This window comes from Falco peregrinus, chromosome 3 (genome assembly GCF_023634155.1).
Source record: "Falco peregrinus isolate bFalPer1 chromosome 3, bFalPer1.pri, whole genome shotgun sequence".
Taxonomy (NCBI): domain Eukaryota; kingdom Metazoa; phylum Chordata; class Aves; order Falconiformes; family Falconidae; genus Falco; species Falco peregrinus.
Window position 1 is genome coordinate 10433087 of NC_073723.1, and position 25548 is coordinate 10458634.

General features: G+C 34.8%; 1 protein-coding gene across 8 annotated transcripts in view; it reads left to right on the forward strand.

Moving 5' to 3' along the window:
• Positions 1–25548, forward strand: part of CDH18 (cadherin 18) — a 337247-nt gene that overhangs the window by 250773 nt on the left and 60926 nt on the right. For all 8 annotated transcript variants that reach the window (XM_027784808.2, XM_013298152.3, XM_027784809.2 and 5 more), the window contains 2 exons: positions 6955–7122; positions 19893–20080. In XM_027784808.2, coding sequence (XP_027640609.1) covers positions 6955–7122; positions 19893–20080 — 356 coding nt within the window. The remainder of the gene's footprint in view (positions 1–6954; positions 7123–19892; positions 20081–25548) is intronic.

Below are 25548 nucleotides of genomic sequence, written 5' to 3' on the forward strand. Positions count from 1 at the left end.
GTTAAATAGAAAAAGAAATGGCCAGGTTTCTGGCTTCCAGTGACTCCTGCCCACCTCTCGAGCTGTCAAGTGGTGGCTACCCAGTGCTGACTTCTCTTAGAGAATCTGAAAATATTTTTGGAAGCTGAAGACTACTTCTTTTCTTACAGTCCAGTTCATGCCTGTTTCTTTGTGGATGGATACGGAAGCTTGTTTCCTTTGACTAGAAAATATTGTGAAGAATTGATAGTGTCTGTCTTACCAGACCCAACTTAATTCTGTAATTTACTTCATTGTTATTATGACAGCACACCTCATTCTGTTGCATTTCCACTGACTGTTTCTGTTAAAATACGTTCCCATCCTGTCTGTACTACAATCTAACAACTCTTTTACTTGCCATGATTAGCTCCCCTCTGCTACTTTTAAACACAGAAAAAAGTATTTATACACAGGACTTCAAGTTGCAGCCATACAGCCTGCCAGATACTACTGGAGTTGCATGTGTAACTCAGGTTTACAGTCCAACCTGCACAGAGGCCCTCAGACAGTAAAACCGTGTCTGTACAGCTCAACAGAATAAATTAAAAGACTCCTATACCTTTACAGCTATAGAAAGCCACACCAGGCATAGGTTTGCTAGAAGAGTTTGGGTTGTGAATAGATAATGAGGTCTGCATCAAAAAAAGTCACTTTTGTTTAAATGCTAAATCGCTTGAAAAGTTTGATGCAGATGTCTAGGCCAGAGTGAAAAGTTGATGTTTACAGGAATGGCAAGACTCACAGTGGCATAAACAAAAGTCCACTACCACTAAATCTAGAAAATATCTCTTCCATAGCATAATAATTTGAAAGTAGCAGCAATCTGAAGACAATGGGAGAACCACAACAGTTCAGTGGAAAAACATCCCTGATAGTAATGTCCTGCTGAATAAACCAGCCTACATGATGTGGAGAGAAAGGTAAAATGCTGTGAGCCATGCTAACTGAAACAGAGCTGGCAAACCTGGCATCCATATACATATGCTTCAGCTATTGGCAAGAGAAAAAATGACAGCTTCCTGCTCAAATAGCGTGGTCACTTGCATGGTATCTATAAATATTCTTTTGATTTGCAGCAATTGCATATGGCAGATTAGAGTGTCTTGTCTGCATTCTGGGAGGCAGCATGGCAGCAAATTCTTAATTCGATTCATTTGAATAGGCTTTGCATTATGAAAAGAGTGGAAGATGCTATGATTACATTTGGCATCAATGCAATTGCCACAAAAAACGGTGTATTTTCCACTCAGTATGTGAAGCTTTCTTCAGTTTCCTTAATTCAGGAGGTTTCAGCAGAAAACTTTTTCAATTTCTAAATTCAGGCTGTTATTCAAGATTTTTGAGGTGGCTTTATTTACTAACAGTGAATTGCAACCTGCAGCCTGATCTAGGTGAACCTACTTTAGCAGAGGGGTTGGACTAGATGATTTCTAGAGGTCCCTTCCAACCCTGACCATTCAGTGATTCTGTGAATAGACTGTTAGTTTTTTTCATTAATTAATTAATTGATTAATTGATTAATTTATTGATATGCTTATTTATTTATTTCCTGGGGGTATCCATTGTAATATAATGTCTGGTAAATCCACCGCTTCTTTTAATACCAAACGAACACTCATCTAACCTACTTATTTAAAACTCTTTACTATTTTATTTTTTAAATATTCATATTTTTCAGCAATTTCTATTTTATTACAGCAGTTGTCTTTCCGTGATGGAGTAATGTATTTTATTTCAATGGTAATTTTCCTTAAGAAAGGGCATAGTGTCTTCAGTACTATAATCATGACCATAGAAGAAAGTTGACCACTAATTGTCATGACTATAGTGCTTTGACTTTTAGCTATGAAGTGTCTAGTGATGTCCCTGTAGACGAACAAAATGTATGCTTTTAGTTACATAAAGCATAATTGACTCAAAAACCTAGATTAAAAACATCTATGTTATAGAAGCATTCAGTATGTGGAGTATGACCATGATATCTCTACTGCACATTCCGTTTACAGTTATAGTTCAAACTAAATCACAAATCCAATTCAAAGTCTATTGGCATTTCTAGATTCAAAGTTTATTTTAATATTTTTTTTTAAAAAGAAATGCATCTGCTGACTTGTACTTGCTCAATATTTATCTCAAAATGCAAACCCCATACTTCTTTCTCTTAAACAAGATGTATCTAATTCTTTCAGGATGGAGTAGTACTAGATTTTGAAATGTATTTGAATGTATACAATATATTAAAAATATTGTTACAATAAAATTGCCTAATATCCTAACATATTCTAAAGGAAAGCCGGTATAAAAATAGAGCTTTTATTCACAAAGTAAAAATACTAATGAAATTATTCTCTGCAACAGTTCACTTCCCTCAGTAATTAGTAAAACCACACAATTAAATAGATACTTTAAATTATATTTGAACCATTTAGTGGTTGTGATCATGACAAGACAGATATGTAAGAAACTAGAATATGGAGAATCTAGTATGACCGACTGGTCCTTCATAAAATCTCTGGTGACCAGGAGCAGGATCCAACAAGAGAATGGAAATTTTGCAAACAAAAAAAAAATCAATTGCCCATGACAAACTAATTTGTCATTAAAGCGGAGCTGATTTGTTCTGTTCTTTGTTGTTGTTGGTTTGGGTTTTTTTTTTTTTTCCACTAGATAGAAAACCTTTGAGCTCAAAATGTTAAAATGAACCATGGTTTATTCTGGGAAGGTTCCATTCACACGTCATGCAGGAGTAGGCTGTAAGGTAAAGCTGACTGAAATTCTGCAATGGTTACTGAATGTAAAAGAAGTTCTTGTTTTGTATAAGTAATAAGATAAATTACTTCAAGTGTACCAGACTGTCAGGTAAGTACATAGTTAAATACTTCATTAAATGCATAGTTGGGCACTTGGCTGTGGCAGACTTTTCTTAATAATTGTCTGCACTTGAATTTAAAAGTGTTCATTTGTATGGTCTCAGTTACAGTTGAGCCTTCTGTTGTATCTCTTTTTACATGCAAGTGAAATGGTTCTTCACAGAATGCTAAAAAAGACAACATAACACATTGTCAGATGCTGCAGAGCATAGAGGTATCTTAAAGAAAACTGGGGGAGGGGGGATGGGGTGGGGGTGGGAAGGAAGGGATTGACTGCAGTTCAGCATCCAGAATGAAGTCAGAGAGCCTGAATGGAGAAGGAAGTAAAACTTGCCAAAAATAAACTTATTTTCAGGGCTTTCTCAAATCCACAGGTGTTGGGTAAAAGGAAGGAGAACGAGCTATCCACAGTAGTAGACATATCAGTCTTTCATCTAAATGTTCTGTGGCAGTTTTGTCTGATGTTTAAAGGACAAGTGCAGGACCATCATGAAGAAATTTCCTGATTGCAAGTAGTTGTGAGGAATTGTCAGTACAGAGGAAGAAACTTACATCTTTGAGGGCAAGACAAGGACAACATAAGGAAATTTAATAGTGTTAACATAAGGAAATTTAATAGTATTATATAGTAAAGGATTATGTTGCGGGACTAATAAGAAGACTGTCTGGATGATGCTGTTAGTTGTATTGTTTAGTTTTAGTTAGTTCTGTGAGGAGCAGGGAGTTGGGACTCCATGATCATTAGAGGTCCCTTCCAACTCAAAATATTTTGTCATTCTACAGAAATTCTGGTTTCATTAATTTTGAAGTATCATTAGAGGAGCATGTCCTGGGTGTATTAGTCAAACAGAGATGAATCAGATGAATCACCTGTGTGATGTAATTGGGGGGGGGGGGGGGGGGGGGGAAGTTGTAATTAGAAAAGGTGGTGACAAAATCTCATCTGGAACATAGGTAGCTTTCTGGTCATCCGTGGTCAAGGAAGATAAGTTCAAATTGGAAAAAGTGCTTTCCAAGACTGTAGAAACAGTCAGAGAAAAAAACCAAAAGTGGTGGTGATATAGATGTGAATAAATTTAGCCAAGAAGTCAGAAGAAAAGCTGTGTTCTGGGAGATCCTTCAATGTGGGAAAATGCATCTCACATAATTCTAAGATAGAAATAGGTATGACTAAACTCAGCAGACCAGAGGTCCAGAACTGTGTCTCCTTCTCACTTCCATTCCAATAGATCTCAGTCTCCATGTTGCATGTGATTTTTGACATAATAGTCAAACTTCTGCAAAAATTCTTTACTTAATACCTGAAACAGGGCGGGGTGTCCCTGTAATGATGTCTGTATCTCACTTTTTTTTTTCCCCTTGCTTTCCTTTCTTAGTAAAGATGAATAAATACTGGAAACTTAGCTCGAAAAGTAGTCAGTTAACAGGGTCACAGTGCTGCCTAACAAATATGAGGCAAAATTAAGGCTGTGTTTAAATTTAAAAAGCCTCTGACAGTTTTCTTTTTCAGTTTCTTTCCTCACCATTTTAGACAGAGAGATGTCTCAATATGAATTTCCTGCCTTCTCGTGGGATGTATAGGAGCCCCTGCCAAGTATGTTCAAGATACTCAGGTGCAATTCCTCCTTTAGAAGGAGCATTGCTTGAGCATTTCAGATTGTGTTATAGGAAACGGGAACTGAGAAAGTTCTCCTTACACCTTTTGGCGTCATTAGAGAAATTTGAAAGTATGTATAATTCTAGTGCTATACTGCCGGAAGAGCTGGTGGAGCTGCTAGTGACAAGGATGGAGCATTAGGGTCCTCACAGTAGTTACATACTTTATACTGATCTAATTTTAGGATGTATATATGTATATGCAATCGAGAAAAAACTGAATCTTCCCATATCTCCTTTCCTGCAGCAGCAAAAAAATGTGATCTGTTTCAAATTGAAATGGAAGGGTTTTTTTTAAAAAAAAAAATCCTATACTCCATGCATATTCATAAACATTAAGTGTTCTAATAAATTTGGTTTCAATGTGAAAAAAATGAAGCAATTTATTTGAAAAATGTCAAAGCAGGACATTTTTAATTTTCATACTTTTTGATATTCTGATCTTTAGTAAAATGAATTTTCAGGACAATAGTATCAGATTTTGTGAACATATTGATTCTGATGAAACTACAGATTTAAGTTGCATCAGTACCATTTATCCAAATGTCTCCATACCTTTCTGTTATAGTATGTATAAATTATGATTAATCTCAGTATATCAAGGTGAAATTTGTGATAAAAGGTTTGTTTCTAACTGTGTCATTTAAAGGAAAAATCACTGATTAACTAAAACAGACTGGTATACTATTTTTCGCCAACTTGTCCAGAATCTGTGCTTTTTATGAAAAGGAACTTACAGGGCAAAACTGTGTTAAAATAATTCTGAGTCTTCATTGATACTTTGCAATGTTATTATTTTTTTATAGTTCTACTTATTTATGTGTTACTTGTTTTCAGAATAGAATGGAAACAATGGTATAAGCTACATGAAAACTTCCATTTTATATGAAACAATGGCTAAATGGTTTTACTGAAGAAATGCAAAGTAATTTTAAAGCACAAGAAAAGTAGTGTTCTGGAGGTCACTATCTGCATCATCTAAGACCGTGGGAACCAAAGAACTTGAGAATCATGCTCTACGTTATGTACATGTACAATCACGGTTGTCTAGAAGAGCAAGGATCATCTTCTTAAGTCGCTTTGTGCTAATGGCTATTAAATGTTTAAAAATTTACCCAGAAGCAACATCTGATCATGCTGTGGTATATTTTCTTACTAATTGTAACAGCCACTCAGTTTAAGAATCCAAACCCAAGTTAGGTTTTGAAAATTTAATGTTAATAGATTTGGCATTTCACATGTTTGTTTATTTCTGTATAACTCACTGCAGTCTGTCAATGTCTTTTACGTACTGGTGAGCTCAGAGCTGGACTTAGCACTCCAGATGTGGCCTCACTAGTGGTGAGCAGAGCAGGATCCCATCCCTTGACCTGCTGGCAATGCTTTTCATAATGTAGCCCAGGATGCCATTTGTCCTGTTTGCTGCAAAGGCATGTTGCTGGTTCATGTCCAACTTGAAGGAATCTCTAGAGCCTTTTTCTGAAAAGCTGCTTCCCAGCTAGTCTGTCCGTGGCATGTACTGGTTCCCTGGCACAGGACTTGAGATTTCCCCTTATTGAACTCCATGAGGTTTCTGCCAGCCTGTGAGCAAAGAAATTAGCAGGGACTGATTTACAAAGTCTCCGATAACTGAAACTGAGCCCACAAAGTTAACTGTTCCTTTGTTGTAATCTTTGCTTCTGCGTATGCAATTGACTAAATGTTTTAAAAAAAATTCTGATGGTGATGGATAAAAATAATAGTATTTTAGGATTTCTCATTTTTGGGTTTCTCTCTGTACTGTAGCAAAAAAGGTAATAGCTTATCTTTCACATTACAGACAAGTATTAGGTAAATCACACTTATGAACATAAATACATATGATTGACTTACCAAATAAGAAAGTATAGCTTTTTGAGGTTTGTCAAATAGTAATAATAAAGTTTAGATTTTGTGTAGTTTTAAGAGGTATGTCATATTTTAATTCAGAAATCAACATTACTTAAAAGGAATTTCTGTCTTCTTCAGTGGGGTAAGAGTTCCCATTTATTAATATTTCTACTAAGTAGCTATTTAAATAATATGAGCTATTTAAATAAAATATAAATAATAAACACTGGAGTTTTGGCAATGGAATTTCATATAAGATGGATCGATTATTAATTTAATAGTTGTTGTAATATATCTGATTTTAATTTCTTCATACCCTCAAGCAAGTTGATTGTTTAGCAGCATCTGGCATTGTTATATATATATAAGACAAAAACAATAAAGCCAGCTTATTTTGATTGTAGAAAAGCTTTGCATTTCCAGACAACGTGCCACGCTTCACCTTTCCTGAAAAGAAGGGTTGTTCCCAGCCTTTCCTCTTGCTTGGACAAGCTAATCCTGATCTCTCTTTTGTTTCTTTGTTTTCTTTCTATCACAGGAGTCATCAGGACTGCCTTGCACAACATGGACAGGGAAGCCAGAGAGCATTATTCCGTTGTCATTCAAGCCAAAGATATGGCTGGGCAGGTCGGAGGGCTTTCAGGGTCAACAACTGTAAATATCACACTCACTGATGTCAACGACAATCCACCCAGGTTTCCTCAGAGTATGTACAATTTCAGCATATAACTGATTTGAAAATCGTGTTGATTTTCAGTGGAGTAAGAAGCTATTATTGAAATCCAGTGTGTATTCACATTCATGGGGACAAGGCAGCTTGGGAAGTGTTTGAGTTCACCAATATCTTTCAGTTTTCCAGTGTTTTCAGATGAAGCACAGAGATGGCATAGCTAGAATATTGAAACCAGCGAAGATTTCTTTCAGTTAAACACTGAGAGTGAGATGGGTGGCAAAGGAATACTTTTATTGTATGTGGATTATTCTCCAGTCCTTTTTGAATGTATATTTCAATAACTGTTTGATTTTGATCCCAAAACTGAATTATGTTGTTCCCATGGTAGACAACAAGACGTAACATTAAAAGATTTAATCCAGCATACCTTTGGCTGCCTCCATACATATCTACCAATTTTTTTTCTTCTGTTTCTTTTTCTACACCCATGCAAACTTTTAGGACCACTTTTTACATTGCAGATGATCAAAACCTAAGCTGTTTCTCACTGTTCTTGAGCTGTGGTGAAGTCCTGCCTTTATCCTAGTTAAATGAATTGTCAATGTTGATGTCAAACTGAATGTTCACACATGCGTATATGGAAAGTATATGCTAGAATACTCTTAGAATATCTTAATATGACCACTAATAGGAAATTCATTTCTGTCAAACTCGTTGGGTGCACATTGATCTGACACAGCAGCTGGAGTCTTGTAGGAATTCTGATTTCAGTCAACACTTTATTTAAGTCTTCTGGAATGTAATTGCGTAGCTAACCTACTTTCCTTTGCAGATTGGCTCAAGGCCAATAAGAGTATTTTAATCTGTTCTCAGATACTGTGTGAGCCCTTGTAGAACATAATGGACTGGTAGCTATAGGTACATCCAGCAGGAAATGCATTAAGCTGTTTGAAAGAAGATTTATAAACAGTAATAGAGATCACAAAGCTCTGGGGAAAAATAGAGCTCCCTGACAATTATACATTATGTAAAATCTGGTCACGCAGTAAAAAGGCTCGTTAAAAGAGTTATAGAAATGAGTACTTTCTTTGTGCCTCACAAAGACATAAAAACATAAAGACTTTGAAACACAGTCTTAAATAAAGTATATTTGGGTTTATGTTCCACAGAATTGTCATTGCATCCATCACTCTATTTAATACTTCCTAACTATTGGAAAGGCAAAAGGTAAGGCATATCCTTGAACAAATATAGCATCTAAAACAGTTAAAGTAGAAAAAATGTCCTCAATTTCCTGCAAACTCAGAGACAAATGGATCCCTACATATCAAGTGTCTAGAATTGGCCTCCTTTATTTTGAATGGAAGGTTTGGATATTAAACTGACTGGCAGGCAAAAATGTGTGTTGGCACATATATATATTTCTTCATCTGTTTCAATATTTTTTTGCAAATGGAGGAAATATAAAATGTTCAGGTCATATGCTATACATTTTAAGGGATTCTAATAACTGCAAAAAATAACATTGAAAACTACAAAACATCATTTCACATTTAATGAAAACTTATCAACTAATAAACAAAAATAAAAAAGGTATTTTAACATTTATCATTTTTAAAAAATATTAATACTAGAATAAGTCTTGTAGAATACAAACATTTTTTGTATCTTTCCTTACACAGGATCCCTATACCACAGTTATGACTTCTTGTTTACTCATTTTCAACAAGTATAATTTAAACCCTTTGCAAAAAAACGGTAGCTATTTGTTAGTAATACAGAACAAAAGTATAAATGATCTAAAGTCAGGCCATCTTAGCATCATGAACTATTACAGTAATATACGAGTATTGCGCTAATAGAAATAACTTCACTGTTTATTTTTCTTCTCTTTTCTTTGTATGCCATGATTTTCAGTTAAATTTCTCTTCAATTTCCTTATTAGACGGAATGCTAAATGAGACTTACTGAGGCTTGTCACATTCAGAATTGAATTCAAGGGAAGTGCTAACCAAAACTGCATATATCAAGTGTATAACCCTGGGCACAGGCTGAGCCTCAGCTAAACAGCAGACTTTCTTTTGGTTAGTCTCCTTTTCTCCGTTACCATACTTGTGAGTTTTGAATCTGACTCTTAACTGTATGATTACTTTACTTGAGAACATGCTGGGAAGCCCATCTTATTGATGCTTTTATTATTCGTTTTATCTAGAAATATGCTTTATTGTATATATTTAAAAGATCCTACCTTTCTGACTGTAGTAGATCAGCGTTCATTAGAGATGCATATGGAGTAAGGTATGCAGGATTTGTTCCCCTTAAATAAACACATTAAAAATCTCTTTAAAACTTGGAAATAGAGGTTGTGAATATATCTGCTTAAATGAATTTACTGTGGTTTTTTCTGTACTCACTCTAAATATAGATGACTTTCTTTCAAAGAAATTATAAACAGAAGAGCTACAGTTTTCCAAAATATCAAAAAGTCTAGGAGGAAGAATATGAAACATTGCTGCATAATTTTATCAGTCTGATGGTTGCAGTTCTGAAATATATGGTAATTACAATCTCTGGAATAGGAAACATAGCTGAACAATTCTGCTTGCAAAACACAGTAGTATGTGGGAGAAGTAGGCAAGGGGTTGTGAATTCAGCAGGAGAATAACCTGAAACCTCGAATACATTTTACTTATCAATGACTTTAGTGCATCTTTTACAATACTGATTTCTTTTTCTTCTTCACGACAAATTTCCTTTATTTGGAGAGTTCAGTTCTAAATGAACTATCTATTTAATGCAACCTGACAGACAATGATCTGCATGGGAAGATTTTTGCTTTTCAATAATCAGCATGTCTCAGTTCTTGTTAGTTTTACCACTGATGGAAATACTTGGCTGAATGGCTGAGGGCCCTAATTTCATAGTCATAAATTTATTTCAGTAATTTGATAGAAAATGTTCCATCTACTGATGACACTGTTATCAGCTTTGAGTTACATCAGACTTTTTTGTGTAGTTTTCTTTCATTAATTCTCTCTGGTCTTGTTTAAGATGAATACATTCTGTATGTTGTGCTTTGTTTAGGATGAATAGATTCTGATTGCATCAAGATCATCACACTAGGCAGATGCTTCCAATGACATGTTTTATAAATCAAGTGCTAATGATTACACTCTGGACAGTGTGTAGGAGATACGTAGTTTTTGTGTGTATAGTCTGATTTTACAAGGAAATAACTTATCTGATGCCTCATTTGTAGATTTCATTGTTTGATACATCTAGCTCAGATCTTTAGGATAAATCAGAATTTAAATACACGTCATGACTTCAAACATTTTTTTATAACGCTTGGTTGTTTCATGGCAGTATATAATGTGAGATTATGTATATGCATTATTAGTTTTGCCTCATTTTTTACAGTGTCATTGTATGAAAACTACACAGCCATGTTTAAATAGGAATGTTGTATGAAGATATTCCAGTTAGTTCTGAAAAAGTAAACTCCCATCCCAGAAGTAGGCATTAACTCTGTTCTGTGCTACTAAGGTGTCTCCTATCCAGCCTTGTTAATATAACTCATCAGCTAATTAAGTGCCAAAGTATCTGCTGTTCATTTTCTTTTGGAATTTAAACTCCAATACGGTCCTTTCCTTATCCCCAGTTCCACATACTACACCAATTCTACGAATCCCATAGGTAACTGCCAGCACCCTCTCACGCCCCGCTACCATGCATTGTAGACTTTCCTGCCCTCCACTGGTGACTAGTCCGGCACTATCTGCCTGTTGATTGATGAGTAAAGCGGAATTTTCTTTGATTCTCTTGTAGCAGGTCTTCCTCCTCTATTCAGCCAGTAATTGTTAAAAGAATGTAGAATAATGTTTTTGAGGCCTCTGCCCTTTTGTTAGATTTGGCTGAAATAGGACAGGGCTTCCAAGTTACTGGACACTATTGCATTAAAATAATTACGGAAGCTGTATGTCCTCAGGAAACTCAGATTTAAAACAGCACAAAAAAAGTACATGATAACTGATTTGGTTTAAGATTGCTGGCATCTGATCAACTGCAACTTTGTAAATTAGATTTTGTTCGTCCCTAGTAATCTAGCTCCCTGTTTATTACAACATTTATGTGATGATGGTGAGTCCAGAAATGATCCAGTGTCCAGGGATTATTAGATAGCATTTCATTCCAGAAATTGTTCTGTATGTAAATGTTACTTATTTATTGAGATTTTTTTCATTATATTTAGAATAATGCCTTTTTTATATTTCATACTACAACACGTACTACAATTGTCATTATTCCCAATAGCTACTAGATAAAATACACTAAAGGAAAAATGTATCGGGAATGAACAGAAACCCAAGTCTCAGTTATTGGTGAAGAGATGCTCAGGTCTTTTAGTAAGACTTTAAATCAGGCTAAAGGGACATGTAGAAAGTTGATTTAAAGCCAGATTTGCACAGACCCCTAGTATTTTCTTCTACAGAAGATTTATTCCTGCATATAACTTTATTACCTTTCTTCAAAAGTGAAGTTACCAATTCTGGAAATTTTATTTTATTCTCATTTTTTTCCTTCCTGTGTTCCACAGATAAGGTTTTTGTACTACCATATTCAATGTTTGTTTCTGCAGGTGGTTCACAATTTAGGATATCCTTTTCTGGAAATACAGTTTACATATTAACAACATTTTTTTTTCATATATGTGTTCCAGGATGTCTAAGGAAATATAGATTATAATCATATTGTTTGCTTATTTTTTCTATCTGTAAGTTTTAGGGAGGATCACTCTTCCTTTCTAGTGGCTAGACAAAGCCAGCTTCAGAAATAGCTCTTCATGTAAATAGTAGACTGGATGGGCCTGGTGTGCATGATCGACTTACTGAAATGCAGCTATTAATATCTCATTAAGAGATAAAATGAGTAATGTATATGTACATGCCAGGGAGAATGCCAGGCAATTAGATAATTCTATGCAAAAAGGAAATACAGCAGCCTATATAAATATATTTTATGTCCAAAGCAGCTGTTACTTAAAAATGAAATGTAGATTATTTCAGTACTTTTTTTTTGCGAACTTTTTTTTTTAAATGAAATTTACTCAAATTGTGAAATTGAGTAATGAGATGTAAAGGATTTAAAGGGTGGACTCTCATGAGAGAATTTAAGGGCTATTCAAAGACAATTCCTTTTCCTGTGCTTTTAAAACACCTCTAGTTAATACCAGGAGTTTTCTGCAAAACTGAATTCTTGCCCAACATGCTAATCTCATCTAACTTGAAACATAAATATTACTCCAGAACATTTTAGTATATTACTAGGAAATCTTAAACAGGAGTGGAACTTGGATATAAAAAAAGACATAGAAATAATTTGTAACCTGGAAATTCTAGCTGTTAGTGCTGATCAGATGTAAACAGTATTTCAGTATATACTCTTTTTTAACATTATAATGGTATCTACATAAATCAGGTTTCATTTATTTGTGTAAGGAAGGAAATGTAGCAAGATTTTCTTTTGTTAAGAATGTTGTTAGGGCTGTATTTAAGGCTGCTGTAAAAATCTGGCAATGCATTTCATAGGGTGTATACATTTTAGAAGCTGTATTCTTTGGTTATAGTACCTATTCACATAATAGCATTATTCTGGTGCTAATGAGTATTTTGCTTCTCTCATGTTCTTAAAGCCAGAATATTTTTTTCAATTAATTGTGTTTATAAAGTGTGTGCTCAGGTTCCAAAGTGAATGACCAGTGAGTGACACTTCCTTTGCAAGTACGGTTGGTGCTCATTATACTGATTTTCTGCCTTTACAGAGAATCATCACAAATCTCCAGGCCCCTCGACCTTAATTGTTCTTTATTTAGAAATAGCTAAAGTGTCACATCAGAAACTGAATTTGGTGCAGGTAAATATGAGCTAGAAAGCTTCCATTTCTGTCAGTTTTCAGAACACGTGTTTCCTTCTGACTGTGACAGCCAGGAATGCATGTAAAGGGTGAAAAATGCTATTATATGCTTATATTAGCTGGTGAAGGTGTGTGACTTGAACGTGTCAGGTCAAGAGACAACAGCTGTTTGTCTTAAATGTAAGATAAATATAGTTGTTTCTTGATTCTCCAGAAGTATTTAGAATCACCTGCCTAGCAAGGCTGCTGCACAAGGACAACAGGCTGTTTAAAAAGCAGCTAGCATCAATAATGTCCTGAGAAAACAGTGTGGTAAAAAGGATAATCCTCAGTGATCTGAGTGATTTTGTAAAATTTCTCTTACATTTTATCTTTCTAATATCCTAGAATCAATAATTCATCTATGGTATGCCTAAAGAGAGGGGCATGTGAGATGAGGATTACATTACTTAAGAGGTGGTGATGTACTAAGTACCAAATAGAGTTAAGAAATAAAGTATATGTATCTTTGAGTTTATGCTTCTATAGACTGGAAAATGTGTGAAGTGCTTTGTTTAGTTGTCTTCTTACTATGTTTGTGAAAAGATTGATATGTTCTCATATTTGCACAATATTTGAAATTAAAGCTACAAAATTGTGTCATTTATCTCTGAAATCTGATACAAGTGGTTTAACGACATTTGACTACATAGGAAGTTTAATAATACACTGTTTCCTGGGCAGAATGAGTGTGATTCCCATAATCAGATTTTTTCTGCAAAAAGTAAACAAAGTACATGTAATACTGTTCAAGAGTAATTAAGTTTCTGATTTAAAAACTCTCCTTTAAAAAGAATTCACAACAATAAAACTTGATCACAGAATTGTTTACGGAATTCAAATAGAAAGGGGAGCTGGGAGGGACAAAAATATATTATTTCGAAGTCTAACTAACTATTTGTAGAATGTACTTGTTCTGTATACTGAGTTTTAATGCCAGCTATGTGCATCAACTTTATTCCTAACAGCACAGTGGAGTCAAGCAGTGTTTTTTGTTTTGCTTGACTGAGTATTGTCTACAAAGATTTCTATGTATAAGGTAGACGATTCACTACATATACCATCCATATCAAAATAATTTTGAAATACTCTAGATAGAAAAAAAAATATTTATTTTGTTTCTATAAGGGTTCTGAATGAGGCAGGAATGTTTTTGAGAATGAGAGGGGTTGTTTGTTTTGGTTTTTTTACTGAGTGGAGAATTTGGAGCAGGATCACTCCATTTTAAGGATTGTTCTTCAGAACTGCCTTCATTTTCACATCCTTTATGAAGCTTAACCCCAGTGGGAGCCCGATCCTCGCTGTGCTAATGCCAGGGAAAATCAAACAAAGAAACACCACCAAACACAGTCTGAATGGAGTGTATCACTTTCACAGGTGTTGCTATTGCTCTCTGCTGACCCAAGATGCCTGATGTAGCTGTGGTCCCCCTTTAAATGGCATGGAATATTCTCAACACAGCACAATTATAGAGACTGCTACAGATCATGCCCAACCATTAAGTTGCTTATTAGTGATAATTATGGGGTGTATATGTTATTTTTCCCATGTCATTTGCATAGAAAAAAATATGTATTTGGGTGTTCAGTACCTACAGGGAAGTAATGAATCTGAAAATCCAAGAAACCAGTTTCTCCTCTGTTTCTGCTTTTACCCATGAGTGGCATAAACGTCACACTTTTTACAGCTTAGAATACTTCTGATCTCTGAGAATTAGTCAGAATGTTCTCAGGTACTTTTAGTTACTGTCTCTAAAGGCAATGTTGCATGGAACATAAATTAAACTCGTGATTATAATCTTAACTCACAAACATAATTCCCAGTTTACACTGAGATGTAAAAAGCAGGGACATGGGGATGCGCGAGTCTTCTTCCAACCAGGGGAGTCTATTGCATCTAAGAAGAATGTTTTTTTTTCTAAATTGACCCAAGAGTGTTGTGTTCTCCAGAGTTTCAAGGCAAGCAAAGTGTCATGACTTTTGAAGATTGTTCTCGTGTCATATTTGCAAATAAGCAGTAACTTCACTTACAATGCAACTGTTTTTTGAAAGTGCAAAAGCACTCTTTTTTTGACAGGGAAGGATAATCCAAACCTCACATGTTAAAAATTTCTTCCTTAGTTTAGCTGTATGAAAGGGATGTTGTCATCAAAAAGAGTGGTTAGAACAAAGCAGATACAAGATTGACTTACTTTTCTGGAATTGTCAAAGCGACTGTATTCATAATGATGATGTGTTAAAATTGGGTTCATTATATTAAAAATAAACATAGTAAAGAAAGATGTAACAAATGTCCAAAACATGCTGTGAGAAATGGACTTCTGAAAAAACTGCAGTCTTAAAAGAGAAATTCAGAATAATCTATTACATGTAATGAAAACAAGCAGCTCTGCGAAATGAAGAATAACTTTGTAATAGAAAGCCACCAAGCAAGCTGAGCACAGTCCACAGCTGGAGCTGTGCTGTAGTTTTATCAAAGATGGCTGGCGGTAAAATGTGAGATGTAACTGGACAAATGCCAGGTGTGTATATATATATATTCATGTGAGACCTCCACTAGGTGATCTGACCCAAAACCTTGCTTATCAAAGGTTCAGACAGATCAAGTTGCTAAGGGCCTTATCTAGGCAAGTTTGGAAAGGTTCTTTTCAGGTCCTTTTCTGCAAAGCTGCTTTACAGGCAGTTGGCCTCAAGCGTGTACTGGTGAATGGCATTGTTCCTGCCCCAGTGCTGTCACTGAACGCTGTGACGCTCCTGTTAGCCTGTTCCTCCACACTGTCCAGATCTCTTTGAACAGCAGCCCTGCCCTCCAGCGTACTGACAACTTTTTGCCAAGTCGGTATTGTCCACTCGCTTGTTGTGAGTACATGCAACCCATCGTTCAAGTCATTAATTAAGACATGAAATAGTTTTGGCCACAGTTTTTATTCCTGAATAAGTACTGTTCATTGGCTGCCAGTTGAGTTTTGTGCTCATAATCATCAGATTTTAAGCCTGGTTCACTGTTCCATTTATTTTTCATATTTTATCAATTTGGCTTATAACTGAGTATTTAGCTAGTTGTAAGTTCAAGCAAACTTTATGTAGCCCTTCAATATACGTTTAGGATATGGTGGTATTTTATGTTAAGACAATCAGTTGCTGTGTTTATCGATTTGCTAGTAGATAGAAAAAGACATCAGTGTATGAGCTGTGCCGTATGAATGAACAGCATTCTGTTGGTTCACCACCAAGCAATATTTATAATGTTACTAAAAAGATACATTGGATAAACAAATAACAAGCGGGACAAATAATTACTTATTTCTCTATTAGTTCAGTATTATACTTCTCTTCCCTTTGTTAAGTAAGGCAATTCCTACGATTCAAGAGGTCATTATAATCCCTAAAAGTAAGTAAAAATTATCAACAGAATAGATTAGTAAATAAAATAAATGAAATAACATGCTTATTGAGCTGAAATAAATACTTTTGCACATCCTTTTTTGAGATTCTCAGACACAGAAATTGTTTTTCTGGGAATAAAACACAGCATTATATGTTGCCTCTAGGCTAATAGAAATGAGAAGTAAATTTTTCTAGAGATCAATAAATTGATTTTGTATTATAATGACAGGTAAGTCATATAGTTTATTGGAAGAAAGATGAAGATCACCGCAGTGTACTTGAACAATGTTTCAGGTAGCATAAAGTCCTGCAAAGGACTGTCCCATACAGTACATTAAATGGAAAAGAGTATTAATTTACTCATTTCATGAGCTAAGTGAACACATCTGCAGTGATTGGTAACGTAACATTGAGATCCAAATCAACCTCTACAGAGTCTTGATCCGTAAGCCACGAGGCAGCTCCTCTAGAACAATTTAGAGCATCCCTAAGACCGTTTGAGATTCCTGCTTTACAACAGTTCCTGGAAGGCGGTGAGGCTGGGAACGTGGGAACAATCTGTTCCACTCGGACAGATTTGGTAGAACAGTTTTGATACAGACTGCTACCTGATCCTCAGGGCTCTCAACTTTCCAACCAACTTTTAGAGGGTTGAAAGAGACTCATTGCTTACAATAAAGAACGATAAAATCGCAGTATACACATCCCACATTATTTTTAATTTGTATAAAAAATTATTCAGTGCCCAAGGAAATTTTCAATTCAGTCTTTAGTCAGTTCCTCTACTTTCCAGTTATAAAGTTTACAATGTTTTAGTAAGAACATTTCCAATTTCCACCACTAGTCTAAATAAATGTCTATAATATGTTCTATCTAACCTTCCTGTTGCTGAATTTTATCCTCTTATGCACTTGTTGGTTTTAGATAATATTGTTTGTAATTATCTACCTGGCTCATGTCTGTATGAGACATCTTCAGGCTGTCTCTGTGAAGCAGTGGTTAAATACTTGTTGGGAGACATTTCTGACCTTATGATCTAAGAGTTTATATTTTTTTAACAGATTCCTTTTCATTCCATTCATTTTTTGGAAACTTCTCAGTTCTACAAATACCAACAGATTATTAATGAGTGATTTCAAAATTTGTTTTGCTTGACATTTTACTGTTTCATAATGTTTGATGCTGGTATCAGTAAAATGATTTTCTGAAACAGATGGCTAACACTTGGGGTGTGATTATAAACCAGAGTGTAGTGTCATGTGGATATATTTGAACTAGCTTGACTATTTGGAAGTCTCTAATTAGTTCACCCTATCATATGGTTTATAACACTTCCAGTTCCTGAAGTGGCTTGATTATATAACATATGCTTTATGGCCTCTACATAACATATTCTTTATGGCCTCTAACTTTTCCTTTTTTGAATGCATTAGTAAGAGCAAAAGTATCAAAAGACCACATGTCACCTTTATTTTAACAATAAGTAAATTCCAAAATGAATCTCATCCCATCACTATGAATTTACGTATGAAATAAAGCAACCAGCAATATTAAAGTGTCAGTTGAGATCATCTGTAAGCACGAAGCACTGCAAAGGAGTGTATGACAGAGCATTTATTTGGAAGATTGTGAAGAGAGCTTTTATATGCATATCAAAGAATTAACTATGCTTTTTAATTGACTCAACTACTAAGCAATTTTCCTGTTACATCAGTGACAGTATTTTCTTTTTTTACATTTTAAATTATCCTATTTCTTTGGTTCTGCTGGACATTTGTTGTTTCCCTTGAGGTTTCCCTAATGCACGGTAACATTTTTTATTTTCCTAGTTTCCTTTTGGACTAACGAAGTCTAGTGCACTCATCTGTCCTTCTCATACTGCTATTTGTGTAGTAGTATTATCAGCTAGTATTACAATAACAATTCAAGACTATAAATAGGTTTAGGAACCATTGCATGAGGAATTAGAGAAATTTATTATAAAATCCTCTGTTTTCTAACAGGTGTCTAAAGTTAGTTTTATTCCAGTGATAACATCTATTCCCTTTGCAGTTGCACTTCTGTAGATTCATTATTTCTTCAATCATCCAACAGATTATGGTTTTCTGCCATAATGCTGGTTTAATCTCTGAATTTGATTTAAAATTTGCCTTTCTTTTTTCTGCGTGCTTACTGAGGGCACCTCTGCAGTCATGCCAGCTGCTTTAAACTCAGCAAACTGTAAAAATGTTAGCCTTCATGTGTATTATCCTCTGATCCACTGTCCTGCACCTCAGTGTTGCACTATTGCGTTAACTATTGCAGAATGCCTAAGATAAATATAGAAGATAATTCTGTAGACTTTCAGAAAATATGCAATAACAGAAGTTGTTATTTTGGTCTCTTTTCTGTGTTGGTGGTTGGCCTGTGATGTAAACTGTGCAGACTACTGGGGAGAGATTTGGATGGGGGGTTGTGTGACAGGGGTGGTATGTGCACACCTATTGAATGCATATTCTCCTCTTCAGTGCTGGTAGGTTTCAGCATCCCTACTGTGCTGCAACACTAGCATTATTGGATAACATATCTTTGAGATGTCTTTCTGTCCTAGTTTCAATGGAAATCGAGGTTTATGTATTCACATTGTGTTTGTTTGCCACTTTTTTCTCCTTGTGGCACCGTTCTGTCCCCCAGGCAACCTTGTACCTGTGAGTAGATTTAATCCGAAAGGATAGAGACAGTTAAGAAAATTATCTTAAAAAAAAGAAAAAAAAAAGTAATAATTAACCTACAGGTTATAAAAACACTGAAAGGATGTCATGGTTGTTATGGATGCTTTTTATGGGTACAATAGGGTAATACTTTAATGTACCCATTATGTTGATTTTCCTTTACCATGGATACCAATTGAAATGTATGTGCAAAGTTTTTTGTGCTGCAACAATACCACTACAAAGTGGTAATGGTAAAAATATTCATGTTTGTTACGTTTTCCTGTAGAAAAAAAAAATGCGTTGATTCAGTGTTGCAAAATGTTGATGCAGTGTTGCAAAACTGATCAGATTTCAGAAAAACAAATGAGACAAAGATTTTCCAGCTCACAAGTACTCTTTTAACTACTCATTTGATGGTATGTTGGTGAAAATAAAGACATTTTTGGTTATGAAGAAGATAAACTTTTAAAAGTACTGGTGTGAAGTAATCTTCTAATTTCTGTGATATGTGATGAACAGCAAATGTAATTGTGAAAACCAAAATCTTGTATTAGTTAATTTGGATTTTGAATAGGGAAGGAAAGCATCCCAAGTAAAATACAATTCTCTTTCCAATTCTTTCAGGAATCTAAATAAGTTCATAGGTTTATTTGTCAGTTTGGCATATTAAATATTCTTCTGTTTACTCAGAAGTGTAACAAGCACATAACAGTTCTCTAGTTTGGCTAGAAAATGTCCAAGCTATTGTGGTGTTTGTTTTTTCCCCCCTCAGAACATTATCAGCTGTATGTTCCTGAATCAGCTCAAGTTGGATCAGCAGTTGGCAAAATCAAGGCAAATGATGCAGACACTGGTTCAAATGCAGATATGAAATACACAATCATAAATGGTGATGGCTCTGGAGTGTTCTCTATATCTACTGACAAAGAAACAAGGGAAGGAATCCTTTCCCTGAAGAAGGTAAGCAATAGACTTCGAACGTTCCCTGTGTATGTAATTAAAACATAACGATGAATGCTGAATAAGCAGATACCATGATGAAACTATTTTACTGTGTTAATCTATTGAACCATGAACTTCATCAGTGTAAGCTTCTCCACATTGCTTCCTGAGGCACTCTAAATCTTTGCAGGAAAGCAGGGAGAAAGTAAATCCAAGGAAGGAAACAGTTACCTAAATCTTCTGTGCTTTTTGAATAATAATATCTAATAGTTATAATAAATTAAATCTTATTGAATTTTTGATGAAGATAGTTTATTTTTTCTGAATGATGGTTTCACATGTTACATATCTCTGAAAGAAATAAAATTTGGCTGGAACTTGTACTGTTGTCCCCAAACTGCATGAATCTTGATATAGAAAGTTTATATGTGGCAATGAATGTATAATTCAGTTTTCATGGACTTACTCTTCAACTTACTTGCCCGCTCACAACTAAATGGTCAAGTATTGTGCACTGTTTAGTGTAAATACCAAATTTTTTATAAAGACGCAAAATATAACTGAGCCAAGCCATCACACAGTTATCATTTATACAGATTTCCTATATTTATCCCAGTCTATTTAAACTATTAAAGTGCTCTTGCTATTTAATTTCATTCTTAACTGAATTCCATGCGCAAATCTAATTCCATAGATATTCCTCTTCATATTATGTCTTCTGAACTGAGGTCATGGTGAACATTTCCTGAAGTGTCTGCCAACTTACGCTAATGTTCTGTGGCTAGATTTAAATTTACTTTTACAATAACCTAGAGAGATGGGCTATTATATTTAAGTATTTTTTTAAAAAAATCCTTTCCTACAAAGAGAAATTTCCAAAAAAAGTGGAAATTTCATTCTTCACAGGGAGTAACAGACATAAATTAAAATTCTCACATGGATTTGTTCTTATTGAGTCTTGTAGGCATTGATTATAGTCATACAGCCTGAAAAAGAAAAATGACTTTGTCTTCATATTTGGTAATGGTATTCTGGGCCTGATCAACAGTAAGAGGAATGAAAACCAGAGAAATGTAGGAAAAGAGAATAAATAAAAACTGTCATAATGAATGTGGGTTTTTACATCTGAATAGATATGTATGTGTGTACATTTTTATTTAACATCTTAAAAAAATATTTTGTATCTGAAGGAAATGCTATTTTTATAATTCAGAATGATTTATAAATGGTTCCTGTCTCTCCCAGTATCTTTAGAAGCTTTAATTCAGTATCTTTTGTAAAGGTTGCCTAATGCCGATCTCTTTCAGCCACATTAAAAGAAACGGGTTTTTTTATACCTTTGAACTCATTTCCTCTTGGCCTTGGTGTAGCTAATGCCATAAACTGTTACTTCTTCTTCAAAATGAGCATTGTTCTTTGTTTAGGAGTTCACCATGACTATTGTTCATTAGATACAACATTTATGCATATTGAGAACATGAAGCAGAAAGGAAGAATTTGCAAGAAAGAGTCCATGCATAAAAAGTATAAAATCATATTTCTTACATTTTTTGGCAGACAAAATAGCTTCAGAGAAATTTTCACTGTGTTTTAGAATATGACAAAAGCATATGTTACCTGTTCTTATACATACACATGACAGTGATTTGAGTCATTTTCCCATCAAGACAAGAATGGGTACATTTTGTTTACATAGTGTTGTATTTCAGTTGAGCAGAAATTCAGCACTTAAAGCTAAATGAATTGGTGTGGTATACCTCTATTCTTTCTTTCCTCAGAGAAGTTATAATATCACCTTGTACAGTACAAAATGGAGATAGCATTTTTTTTCCTCAGATCTTGTATGCCGTTCAATAAGTATTTAATATACTGTGTGCTTTAATTACTTTTAATTGAGATTGGGTTTGAAGCTGAATTAGTTTGATAGCCTACTCAAAACAGATAATCCCCACTAAGAACAGAATCAGTTTTGTTTCATATATCAGATGCCAATACCTTCTGTAACAGTACAATAGAATTATTTGTCATTTAACACTTCTTTAGCAGAATTCATAGTATACACATCAGAAAAAGCCAGAAGTAAACACATTGTGTCTGAAGATCTGAAGTTTTCCTCAAACCTTTCGAAGCTTCACTTATCTGAGGTTCTGATACAAAAATCACATTTCTCAGCACCTCCATACTAGGCTGTTCAACAGGCATGTGAAGTCTGTGACTGTTGGAAGGAATCTTTTCTAGTCTCATTCTGGGATAACCCAAAGTGTCTGGTACTTTCACTGTCTCCCGTATTGACAAGCCCTGTCTCAAAGATCCTGCCACAATGGGTCCATTGCAAATTGTCATGAAGGATTTCCCCTTTGCCTCATGCAATTCCTTGTTTGAGTTGAAGACTAGAAGAAACCAAAACAAAATAGCATACTGAAAGCCATTACTCTCTGGATCCTTCAGAGAATGACTCGTCAGCATGTTCCCCCCTTGTGACTTTCAGATAAGTATGCTAGAACTTTTCTGACCTCAGGTCAGCAAGTATCATTCAGGCTTCCCAGAAAAAAATATGTGAACAGCCCATGTCGCTTCCATTTTGTGTAGTGAGACTGGAAATGTTCAGGGATAAACTATTTGCTTCTAAAATTCTGCTATCCCATTTGGGAGTCTGATATTAGAAACACAGACTGCAGTATAAAGAAAAGCAGCGTTTTCTAGTTAGCTCTGTGACTGTTCACTTGAGCTACATCTGGTATTTTCAGTTTTTCATGAAAATCATGACAACCAATGAATACATACTGCAGATACGCAGGTAATTGTCATGGAAGGACATTCTTTGGGAAAACAGAAATGTGAACAGAATTCTGTTCAGGTCCATCTAAAATTTAAAAGTTTTGTTTCCTTTCCAGGAAAGATTTAATAATCTTCAGTGTTGGGACAATTTTAATTAAATCTAGAAATTATGTAGATTTCTAGAGGGACAGGAAAGTGCTGCCTCTCACTTTATAGCTACAGCTAATGACTGAGTTAGGTGACTGATAGTCAAGGCCTCTCTGTGAGTTAAATGAGGGAGAATTTAAACTTTCGGTTTTACACATTACAAGTGAACATCTTTACTAGTCATTTATTTGAGTATTTACTTCTCTTGGGGAGAGCAAGAGATCAGACAGGACAGAGCCGCATCTTTCTTTTTGTCTGTTGGGATTTAAATGAGTCCTACAGTGAATCTGGTGGGGTAGTTGAAATATTTCCTTTGTAAATATAAATTATTTTGCATTAGCATCTTCATGCCCAAATTTTTGCTGAATTGGAATACCTTAGGTATTTTAAGCCAAATGTTATGATTAATAGTTTACTAACAAACAAAAAAAAAAAAAAAAAAAAAAGGGAATAAAGACCTCCTACTGGTAAACACCTCAGATCATACAAACACCTCAGAAATAATGGATGAGTCTATAAGCAAATTTCTTAGCACAGCATTAGAGAGGCTATAAATGGCATCCCGATTTGTTCTTCAAATGTAAGATAAATGTCAATTTTAGCACATGCACAATGTTTAAGTTGAAACCCAGCAAAATACAGCTCTGTAAATTCAAATTGCAACCAGATTTCATTTTTTTAATGTTTTATCAGAAGTAAAAGTGATGTAACACCTGGAATTCTGAGTTATACAAAGATGTGGAGTATCACAGGGCTTGCTTTGCTTGTAAGTCTCCTTATTTCTCCTCAGGAGAGAACAATAAAAAAGGAATATATATTTTGTATATACACACACACACACATATATATATACACACACACATATAAATAAAAAATGTGACCTCTAGTAATAGAAGTACTTAGTATAGTCTGTGTATTTTCTGTCTAAAATAGCTGAGTGTTGAAAATAGTGGGGTTTAACCTCCCTGAGTCACAGGGCAGAAGAGTAAGTTCTTTTTCTCTTACGTCTCAGTATCTGATTCTTTAATTCAGAAATGTTATGGGAAGAAGAAGAAGAAGAAGAAAGAAAATGAAAGTAAAAAACTGTTTTGGCTCTCGTTGAAATGTTAGCTTTTGCTCATTACCTGAATGAATTATTCTTGTATTTCTAGAGGAAAAAAAAGTTTTGGTATTGTCTGATTGAATAACTACACAAAAAAAAAAAAAAAAAAGAAAACCAGACTTTGTGTTATTCCTCTTGTGTTTTCTGGGACAAATTAATTTTCCTGTACAACCTAATCCAGTCATCGTCAGTATAAACTTAAGTTAATTTTCAAAAAAGGCATATTTTTTATAATTTGCAATCCTGTTGTAATCTTGTTTAATATTAGAATATATATGCTTCAGATAGAATTTACTAAACATATTTCTTTATGAACTGATATAATTGAGTGTTGTGCCTTTCCCCCCACCCCCGTAATAGTAAGAGATTTATCAGGCTATGGTAAATGTCTATGGTTTACATTCAGAAAAAGGAGACAGAGAAAGCAAATTACAAGTCGCGTACTGTTAGGGTTAAGAGAATGAATTAATTGTCCTTCAATATACAGAGGAGAAATCAAAGAAACACATAACATATATAAGTCCTGAGCAACTATTTTTCTTATACATCATAGCCAAATTTACTGTAGAATTTATCTACAAAACACATACTGACATTGAAAAATCACACATTGAGTTCCTCATATTTCTTGCCTTCAGTACCACTTTTCTACTCTTTGGGGTGGTAGGAAATACCAGTTTAGCCTTGATTGAAGGCTTGAATACTTGTACCGAGTTCTGTTCAGGCAGGCTGTCAGGTCCGCACAGAACAATACTGGTCTTAGTGCAATTCTGCCATGCCATAATATCATAGTAATTTCTATTCTAAAAAAGAACTCCACATGTATGCAACTTCTTTTAGTGTTATGCTTCTGTTCTGAAACTGGGGTGTGTGTGTGTGTGTGTGTGTGTATATATATATATATGTACAAACTATCTGCTTCGTTCAGTATGATAATAAATATTAATCTACCTCTCCGTCTTTATAAATTGGCTGAAGCCAGAAATTTGTAACTCGGTAAGTATTGAGGTGTCTCTCATCAAGAATGAGTGCTTTTCCGCAATGTAGAAGCATTTTTAAAAGATAGCAATCTGAAACATGAAATCTGTCCTATGACTGCCTGGAATTAAACTGTTTTTTTAAAAAGCTTTTTCAGTAATTGGAACAGACAATATATTAAAAAAATAATAATTTCTCCCATGAAAGTCTCAATGGGCTCTCTATGAAAAGTAGTCAGTTACTTTAGTGAGACTGAAGAAAACAACTTAAAATAGTTGTGGTCCTGTAAACATGGGTCCCAGTAAAAACATTGCTTAATTCTGTATCTGCTAAAGGTACTTCATTACTTGCATACTTTTAAGGTAAATATCCTTTTAGTCCCCTCTACTGCATAACTATCTGACAGTGAAAGAGTTGAGAGTTGGGTGTGTCATGTTGATCTACCTTGCATAAGACAATGTAAAAGCATGCTAATGTAGTG